A 10,562-nucleotide genomic window follows, 5' to 3' on the forward strand; every position below is an offset into this window, starting at 1 on the left:
AGACACAAAAAGATGGAAAAACATTCCATGCTCATGGATCGGAAGAAAAAAACATTGTTAAAATGTCTATACTACCCAGAGCAATCTATACCTTCAATGCCATCCCGATGAAAATACCAATGGCATTTTTCAAATTCCCATAACAAACAATCCTAAAATTTGTATGGAATCACAAAAAAACCCTAATCACCAAAGAGATGTTGAGAAAGAAAAACACAGCTAGGGGCTTCACTTTTCCAGATTTCAAGCCATATTACAAAGCTGTGATCACCAAGACAACATGGTACTTGCACAAAAACAGACATATAGACCAATGGAACAGAATAGAGAGCCAAGATATGGACCCTGAACTCTATGGTTAAATAATCTTCTACAAAGCAGGAAAAAACATGCAATGGGAAAAAGACAGTCTCTTCAATAAATGGTGCTGGCGAAATTGGACAGCTATATATAGAAGAATGAAACTCGACCATTCTCTAATGCCATACACAAAGATAAACTCAAAATGGATGACTTTCATCCTCAATGTGAGACAGGAATCCATCAAAATCCTAGAGGAGAACATAGGCAGTAACCTCTTCGACATTGGCCACAGCAACTTCTTTCAAGATACATCTCCAAAAGCTAGTGAAGCAAAAGCAAAAATGAACTTTTGGGGCTTCATCAAGATCAAAAGCTTCTGCACAGCAAAGGAAACAGTCAACAAAACAAAGAGGCAACCCACGGAATGGGAGAAGATATCTGCAAATGACACTACAGATAAAGTGCTGGTATGCAAGATCTATAAAGAACTTCTCAAACTCAATACCCAAAAAACAAATAATCAAGTCAAAAAGTGGGCAGAAGACATGAACAGACACTTCTCCAAAAAAGACATACAAATGGCTTACAGACAGATGAAAAAATATTCATCACCTTTAGCCATCAGGGAAATTCAAATCAAAACCACACTGAGATACCACCTTAATACCAGTTAGAATGGCAAAAATTGACAAGGCAAAAATCAACAAATGTTGGAGAGGTTGTGGAGAATGGAGAACACTTTTACACTGTTGGTGGGAATGCAAGTTGGTACAGCCACTTTAGAAAACAATGTGGAGGTTCCTCAAAAATTTAAAAGTATCGCTACCCTATGACCCAGCAATTGCACTCCTTGATATTTATCCCAAGGACCAGATGTAGTGAATAGAAGCGCCATATGCATCCCAATGTTCATAGCATCTATGTCCTCAATAGCCAAACTGTGAAAAGAGCCAAGATGTCCTTCAACAGATGAATGGATAAAGAAGATGTGGTCCATATATACAATGGAATATTACTCAGCCATCAGAAAGGATGAATACCCAACTTTTACATCAACATGGATGGGACTGGAGGAGATTATGCTAAGTGAAATAAGTCAAGCAGAGAAAGTCTATCATATGGTTTCACTGATTTGTGGAACATAAGGAATAGCATGGAGGACATTAGAAGGAAGGGAAAAATGAAGGGGCAGAAATTGGATGGGGTGACGAACCATGAGAGACTATAGACTCTGAGAAACAAACTGAGGGTTTTAGAGGGGAGCAGGGTGGGTTTTGTGTTAGCCCTGTGTTGGGTATTAAGGAGGGCACATACTGCACGGAGCTCTGGGTGTTATACAAAAATAATGAATCATGGATCACTACATCACAAACTCATGGTGTATTGTATGGTGACTCTCATAACATAATTAAATTAAATTAAATTAAATTTTTTTTAAAGTCACAAAATTCAGCCTTTCCGACTTTCCAAGACAATTGCTATGTGTGCACTGCCTCTGTGTCTGTCTCTCACCCTCCTCCATGAGTGTGCTTCCCTCTGTACTGCAGCAGCCATAATCCATTTCTCTTCCAAACCACATCTCCACTCTTTCTACCTTCTTTGATGCGGCCTCTTCTCTACCTTTAGTTGTGGATTTTGTTCTGCTAGTCTTCCGGTCAGTTTCTGGAGTATTTAGGATGATTTGATAGTTATTTGGTTGTATCCGTGGGACAAGGAGAGCCTAGGGTCCTCCTACTCCCACCGTATTCCGACAACCTATATCAAACCTATAAACATTAACAATAATTCTTTTATATCATCCAATATCCAGTCAATATTCAAATTTTTTCCATTTGTCTCATAAATGTGTCATCAATATTTTCCCTCTTGCTTTCTTTATGGTCCCTGAATGCACTTATTTCTCCTTCAATCTATCCTTCATTGAGGAGCTAGTTAATTCCCACCAAAATAGCTCTGCACATGTCACTTCCCTCCTTGAAATAGTTATATTTTATAGCCCAGCCTTTACTCAAACTCAACTTTCCATCATATTCCTAATATGCAAAAATAAAAGATAGTTTTATTTTGTGTAAATGATGTATTATTGAACATCTATCATAATTCAAATCTCCTATAACCCAAATCTAATTGTGATAGTGAATGAAGTCTTGTTTTTTTAACTGGCTAAAGTAGCACCACTATTTCCAAGACCATCTTCAAGGTCCCGGGTTTTACTTGGCAATGGCATACACAGTTCACAATATCATTAACCTTTACATTAATGGAATTTTTAAGAAGTTTTTAAGTAGGTTGAAGTTTTAAAAAGGTATGTTACCTGTAAAGTGATCATTTAATTCATACTTTTTATTTTAAATCTTGGATATTTTGGTTTTGCATATAATACAACTAACAATACTGCATCATTATTCCTTAAGCATATTGTCTGTTGTTATATCTCTACATACAGGAATATCTCTTAGCCCTTCTTTGCCTAAAGAATTCTTATCAATTCTCTAAGATCCATATATAATAGCTATGTCTCCTTGAAGCCTTCTCTCATCTTGTTTAGACAGAATTAATTATTCCCTTTTCTTTTTCTAAAATGCCTTGCTTATATGTCTGCTGCATCACTTATTATGGTATGACTTTTATGCTATTCACATTATTATATCATTGTAGTTAGTATGTTAGTATGCACTTCATGGGTAGACCCTTAAATTTGCCCTATCTGAGCTTAGCATAGTACTTACAGTTGATATTCAGAAAATGTTGACTTCAAGTAATCCTGTGGGGTTATTATAAAGATTAAATGTAATCATTTGTGTCAGTTGCCTGATACAGTGTCTAGTAAGTGTTCAGTAAAGTTTCTCTTCTTTCTTCCTTATACTTCTGCCTCATTTCTCTCAACTCCCTATATATTCTATCCATGAGAAGAAAATACAGATTTCTTGCTTTAATGGTTCACATGTCTCTTCTTCAGGGTACTGACTATTTTCCACCTTTCATTCATTTATTTATTTAAGGTCACTGGCTCTCTTCACATCAGAGTTCCTCCTAAGTCAGCAAACAGTGGGAAGATGACATCTCCACCATTCCTGGATGCCAATCCTATGGAGAACCCAGCTCTAATTAGTGACATCAAGATTGATCCCCCAGAAGAACTTCTGGCTAATGATTTCAACCTGCCCCAGATGGAACCAGTCGACCTCTCTTTTCACAAGCCCAAGTCTCCTCTACAGCATGCCAGCCTGCTGCAAGCTCCAGTACACCCTCCCAAGCCACAGCCTGCTCTTCAGACACGTGTAGTGTCCACATCAACATCTGACACAGGCACATCAGCAAATATCCCTACTGTTCTGAATCCAAGCTCTATCCTGGCCTCCTCTCAGGGCACTGGTGGCCAGCAGATCTTACATGTGATTCACACCATTTCCTCAGTCAGGCTGCCAAATAAGTTGGGTGGCCTGAAGACATTCCCAGTGGTGGTACAGTCACTGCCCATGGTGTATACTACTTTGCCTGCAGATGGGGGCCCTGCAGCCATTACAATCCCACTCATTGTAGGAGATGGCAAAAATTCTGGATCAGGTAAGCATCAGTGTGCCTCTTTCCTGGACCTTACCTTCCTCCATCTATTCTCTTTTAGAATTGTCCTATCTCCTATCTCTTTTCACCCCTTCTAATTATTCTTGCACACAGCTTCAACAATAATTATTTATAAATGCTATTTTAATCATGTCTCTTTGTGCTTAAGAACATACAATGATGCTCTTTTGTTTAGTATGCTTCTCAAATTGGGGAATACATATTTTTGAGTGAAATGCTATCTATCTTCCTGGAACCTGTGTGTTATTTAATACTAACTAATTTAAAACATTTTATATTTTAAAAATATGATTTTATTAGAGAAAAATGTACAATTTGAATAACCTTTTAAGATAAAACATAATTGTCAAAAATAGTTTTAAGCTTATTAAGGCACACAGCCTGGGACTTTCTAGGAAAATGTGTTTATTTGTCTTTGCCATTAGGAATGCTTTTGTGGAAAAGTTGAGAACATTTTTAGCCCTACATATGTAGCCAGTCTTAGCACCTGCCTCTTCCAATACCATATCTTTTCTCTTCCCTACAGGTAAAATAGTCTTCTTTGAAATATTGCCATCTTCCCTGTGCTCCCCTCCATTTGGCATCTATCAGCCTCCATTTTACTTTTTTATTTGCCTGCATCACAAGTATATGGGCATTCTTCCCAACTGAATTGTAAATTCCTCGAGGACAAAACTATCTTATTTCCATTTGTGCATCTCCAGAACACTTAACACAGTGGTAGAAATTAGTTGTCTTGCAACAAATTATTTGATAAACAAACTTGAAAATATGTACAGGAGAGAGTTAATATGCTGTAATATTCCTTTTTATTTAATCTTAAAAATAAGTTCAGTATTCAGAAAGGAATAAATTAAGCCCCTCTTTCACCACTATCTCCCATCCACCCAGTTCCTATCATGGAGGTGTATCTACTTTAGCTTGTAATTGGAAATGATCAAAGACAATTATATGGCCTCTGAAGTGGTTCAAAATATTTAGCTTCACCACAGCTGTAGAATGACAATCAGTTTTGTATGTTGTGCCTTAGGAAGGACATTTGGAAGTTGGAGTATAATCAGAAGAGAGAATTAGGATGGTAAGAGATTTCAATCGCATGTCAAACAAGTGGCTGATAAATATTTAGCATGAATTAAAAAGACCAAAAGGGAGATATGTGGGTGGAAATGACTAAAAATCAGATCTTAGCTCAGTATAAAAAACATTTTCTAACAGTTTTCTCTTTCAAATTTAATGTCTTGTAATCATCCCATCACCAAATGTAGGAGACTGAAAAACAACATACTAGCATCAAATTGCTGAGACTCTGTAGTGTTTTTCTGAATAAAAATGATAATCTACTAGTAGTTAATTGTGGTAATGATAAGTGTTTATAACAGTTTTGTTTTTGAGATTCCCGTGAGGGGGTTAATTAAAATTTCGGTATCAGTTCTCATATGGGAAGAGAGAGACAAACAAAAAAGGAAATAGGAAAATCAAATTCCCTGAGAATTTGCTGATATCAAGGTAATGATGGCACCAAGCAATGATTTGATAGGACTTTGAATTGCCCCCATAATATCCATCAGTCAACCAGAGCCACTCTAAATACACAAAATAAGTTTTAAACATTTCAGTGTAATTTTAAACTAAAGCCATTAGCTCAATAGTCTCCAAAATGGTATGCTTACACCTTGGTTGGGAGGTGGGGGAGTGAGGAATGCACACAAAATAATTGGAGCACAAGAAGAAAGTATAAACATTTCTATTTCTATTTTCTCACTCTTTACATGTTACCTTTATTTTTCATAATGTAAACAAAATTTTAGTATATTAGTACATTTGTGACATACATGCACACACACATGCGGAGACACACATACATAATGAGATGTATGCTTAAAACTTTTTAGTGAATGATACACAATCAGTGTATGGAGGTAACTGCACTAGACAAATGTTCCACTCCCCCCCCCCCCAATCTTATTGCCACCCTTAAGTTTCTTCTATATAGAAATTTTGAAGCTTAAACTACATCTAGGAGACTGGTGACCATTGATTGAGTTTTGGTAGGGATCAGAAACATCAGGGGTTGATAATAAATATTTGAGGGCTTCTCCCAAAATAGGTGGAAGGTAAGGATGCCAACATGTATCAAGCACATACTAGGTACTAGGTATGTGTTTCATCTCACTGACACATTTCCATTTAGGGGCACAAAAGCCAAAAGAAATGTTCTCGTTTCTGAGGTGAACCTAGGCATCGATCTTGGACAGCCAGTGAACTATTCAGAAAGTTCAACTCAACATACACACATTGAGCTTGACTTTTCAGGACACCCTTGTTGTGGTGGCTGGAGATAGAAAGTTAAATTATACTCAGGCCCTATCCTATTGAACTCAGTGATCCTAGAGAAGCTCATTCCAATGGTACCAGAATGCTCCTTACTACCTTTCCCTCAAAGGAATTTTAGCTATGCTGAAAATTTTAGGGGAGAGGAAAAGATGGCAGAGGAGTAGGGGACGCTATTCCAACCAGTCCCCTGAATTGAGCTAGATATCTACCAGACCACCCTGAACACCCACAAAGTCAGTCTGAGATGGGAGAAGGTATATCTGGATCTCTACAAACAGAATATCAGGCAGATGGTTTCAAGGTATGAAACGGGGAGCCATGATTCTGCGGGCGGATAATAGAAGATAAATGGAAGGGGGAGGGAGCCACGGGTATCCTGCACCACCTGTGGGCAAAAGCTTCCCACGCTGGGGACAAAGCATGGACTCCCAGACAGGCAGGGAAAGGAAAAGGACTTTAGGGCAGCCGCCAGACTGAGGTCTGGAGCGCCAGGGCTGAGTGTGTGAACTAGGGGCAGCTGGGAGTTTTGGAAGCACAAAGGGCAGAGATGTGCCCCCATACCCAACCTGGAGGCAAGGATTGGGAGCCCTGCTGAGGGATGCACAAACCAGGATGCTGCAGTTTATAGCAGCACAGAAAGAAACGGAGATAGTGTGGCCTGGAGAACTCACTGAAGAACAGAGTTCAATCTCTCTACTCTGAGGCAGAGGGTTGGAAACAATCTCTTCTGTTCTGACTCTCGGAAAAGACACAGAAAGCTGCCAGGGAAAGCCACCAGAGAACAAAAATTAAAAAAAAAAAAAACTAGTTTACACTGAGCCCATTTGCCCCCACACACAGGGGGAAGGGCAACGCTGTCCAAACAGGGTTGCCTGACTAACAGTGCAGCAGTCCCCTCCCCCCAGAAAACAGGCTGGGAGAAAAAGAGGCTGACAACCCTAAGGTCTCTATAAAACAAGTGCATCTTGCTTTGGTCGGAGTCAATAATTTGGACACTGTACATTCCCTCAACCATCCCTCAACAGAATGACAAGGAGGAGGAACCCCCAAAATAGGAGAAACTCAGAGACTGTGACTTCTGCCACAGACTTACAAATGGATTCAGATATAACGAATATGTCAGAGATGGAATTCAGGCTAGCAATTGGGAAGACGATAGCTAGAATGGAGAAATTGATTAATGGCAACATAGAGTCTCTAAGGGCAGAAATGAAAGCTGAATGGGCAGAACTTAAAAATGCTATCAATGAGATCCAGTCTAATCTACATACTCTTAACAGCAGGGGTAAGTGAGGCAGAACAACAAATTAGTGATCTAGAAGACCAATTGATAGAAAAGGAAAAAGAGGAGGCCAGGGAGAAACAATTCAAAATCCATGAAAACAGAATCAGAGAAATAAGTGACACCATGAAACAATCCAGTATCAAAATTATTGCGATCCTTGAGGGGCTAGAGAGAGAGGGGGGACTAGAAGATATATTTGAGCAAATCATAGCTGAGAATTTCCCAAATCTGGGGAACGAAACAGACATTAGAGGCCTGGACACAGAGAAAACCTCTCCCAAGATCAAGGGAAGCAGGCCAATGCACTGGCATATAAAGGTAAAACTTGCAAATCTTAGAATGAGGGAAACCATCTTGAAGGCAGTTAAGGGAAAGAGATTCCTTACATAGAGAGGGAGGAACATGAGAATAATGTCAGGCCTATCCACAGAGACCTGGCAAGCCAGAAAGGCCTGGCAGGACATATTCAGGGTACTAAACCAGAAGGACATACAACCAAGAATACTTTATCTGGCAAGACTGTCATTAGAATGAATGGAGAGATGCAGACCTTCCAAGACTGGCAGAAACTGAAAGAATATGTGACCACTAAGCCAGCCCTGCAAGAAATATTAAGGCGAGTCCTATAAAAGGAGAAAGACCCCAAGAGTGATATAGAACAGAAATTTGTAGAGACAGTCTATAGAAAGAATGTCTTCACAGGCAACATGATGACAATTAATTCATATCTTTCAATAATCACTCTCAACGTGAATGGATAGTCCCATAAAATGGCACAGAGTTGCAGATTGTATAAAAAGACAGGACCCATCCATATTGCTATCTACAAGAGACTCATTTTGAACCCAAAGATACATCCAGACTGAAAGTGAAGGGATGGAGATCCATCTTCCATGCCAGCGGACCTCAAAAGAAAGCTGGGGTAGAAATTCTTATATCAGAAAAATTAGATTTTAAGCTAAAGACTGTAGTTTTAGACAGAGAAGGACACTATATCATTCTTAAAGGGTCTATCCAACAAGACGATCTAACAACTGTAAGTATCTATGCCCCCAACATGGGCGCAGCCATCTACATATGCCAAGTGTTAACCAAAATAAAGAGTCATATTTATAATAGTACGTTAATTGTAGGAGACCTCAATACTCCACTCTCAGCAATAGACAGATCATCTAAGCACAAAATCAACGAAGAAACAAGAGCTTTGAATGAAACACTGGACCAGATGGACCTCATAGATATATACAGAACATTCCACCTTTAAGGAGCAGAATACTCATTCTTCTCCAGCACACACAGAACTTTCTCCAGAATAGACAACATAGTCACAAATCAGGTCTCAACTGATACCAAAAGACTGAGATTAGTCCCTGCGTATTCTCAGACCATAATGCTTTAAAACTGGAACTCAATCCCAAGAAAAAATTTGGCAGAAATTCAAACACTTGGAAGCTAAAGACCACTCTGCTCAAGAATGTTTTGGTGAACCAGGAAATCAAAGAACTTAAACATTTCATGGAAACCAGTGAGAACGAAAACACATTGGTCCAAAACTGATGGGACACTGCAAAGTCTGTCCTACAGGGGAAATATATAGCCATCCAAACCTCACTCAAAAAAATAGAAAAATCCCGAATTCAACAACTAACTCTACACCTTAAAGAGCTAGAGATAAAGCAACAAATGATGCCTATGCCACACATTAGAAGAGACATAATTAAGATTAGAGCAGAGATCAATGAATTAGAAACCAGAAACACAGTAGATCAGATCAATGAAACTAGAAGCTAGTCCCTTGAAATAATAAGATTGAAAAACCACTGGCCAGACTTATCCAAAAGAAAAGAGAAAGGACCCAAAATTAATAAAATGATGAATGAAAGGGGAGAGATCACGACTAACACCAAGGAAATAGAAACAATTATTATCAACAATTATATGCCAATAAATTAAGCAACCTGGAAGAAATGGATACCTTCCAGAAACCTATAAACTGCCAAAGCTGAAACAGGAAGAAATTGACAATCTGAATAGGCCAATAACCAGTAACTAGATTGAAGCGGTGATCACAAACTTCCCAAAAAACCAGAGTCCGGGGCTTGATGGATTCCCTGGGGATTTCTACCAAACATTCAAGAAAGAAATAATACCTATTCTCCTGAACCTGTTTCAAAAAATAGAAACAAGAGGAAAGGTTCCAGACTCATTCTATGAGGCCAGCATTACCTTGATCCCTAAACCAGGCAAAGACCCCAGCAAAAAGGAGATTTTCAGACTGATATCCCTGATGAATATGGATTCCAAAATCCTCAACAATATCCCAGCTAAGAGAATCCAACAATACTTTAAAAGGATCATCCACCACGACCAAATGGGACTTACCCCAGGACGCAAGGGTGGTTCAACATTCGCAAATCAATCAAAGTGATACAGGACATTAACAAAAGACAAGAACCATATGATCCATTAAATTGATGCAGAAAAAGCATTTGACAAAATACAGCATACGTTCCTGATTAAAACTTTTCAGAGCATAGGGATAGAGGGAACAATCCTCAAGTTCATAAAATCCATCTATGAAAAATCCACAGTGAATATCATCCTCAATGGGGGAAAGATGACAGCCTTTCCCTTAATATCAGGAACACGTCAAGGATGCCACATTCATCACTATTGTTCAACATAGTACTAGAAGTCCTAGGAATAGCAATCAGACAACAAAGAAATAAAAGGTATTCAAATTGGCAAAGGAGAAGTCAAACACTCTCTTTTCACAGATGACATGATCCTTTATGTGGAAAATCCAAAAGACTCCATCCCCAAATTTCTAGAACTCATACAGCCATTCAGTAATGTGGCAGGATACAAAATCAATGCACAGAAATCAGTTGCTTTCTTATACACTAACAACACAACTGTAGAAAGAGAAATTAGAGAATTCATTCCATTTACAATAGCACCAAAAACCATAAGATACCTCAGAATAAACCTAACCAAAGAGGTAAAGGATCTATACTCTAGGAACTACAGAACACTCATGAAAGAAATTGAAGAA

At 38.7% G+C, this 10,562-nt stretch overlaps 1 protein-coding gene across 1 annotated transcript; it reads left to right on the plus strand.

Annotated features, from left to right (window-relative positions):
* Nucleotides 1–3,305: 3,305 nt before the first annotated feature.
* Nucleotides 3,306–5,147, plus strand: LOC118011021 (Krueppel-like factor 8; the record flags this gene model as incomplete). The annotated part of the gene is made up of 2 exons (XM_035005603.1): nt 3,306–3,870; nt 4,415–5,147. Coding segments are annotated over 2 exons (690 nt in total), but the record flags the coding sequence as incomplete, so codon positions are not given.
* Between the last annotated feature and the right edge of the window lie 5,415 nt (nt 5,148–10,562).

This window comes from Mirounga leonina, unplaced genomic scaffold (genome assembly GCF_011800145.1).
Source record: "Mirounga leonina isolate KUSES-001 unplaced genomic scaffold, KU_Mleo_1.0 Mir_134498, whole genome shotgun sequence".
NCBI lineage: Eukaryota > Metazoa > Chordata > Mammalia > Carnivora > Phocidae > Mirounga > Mirounga leonina.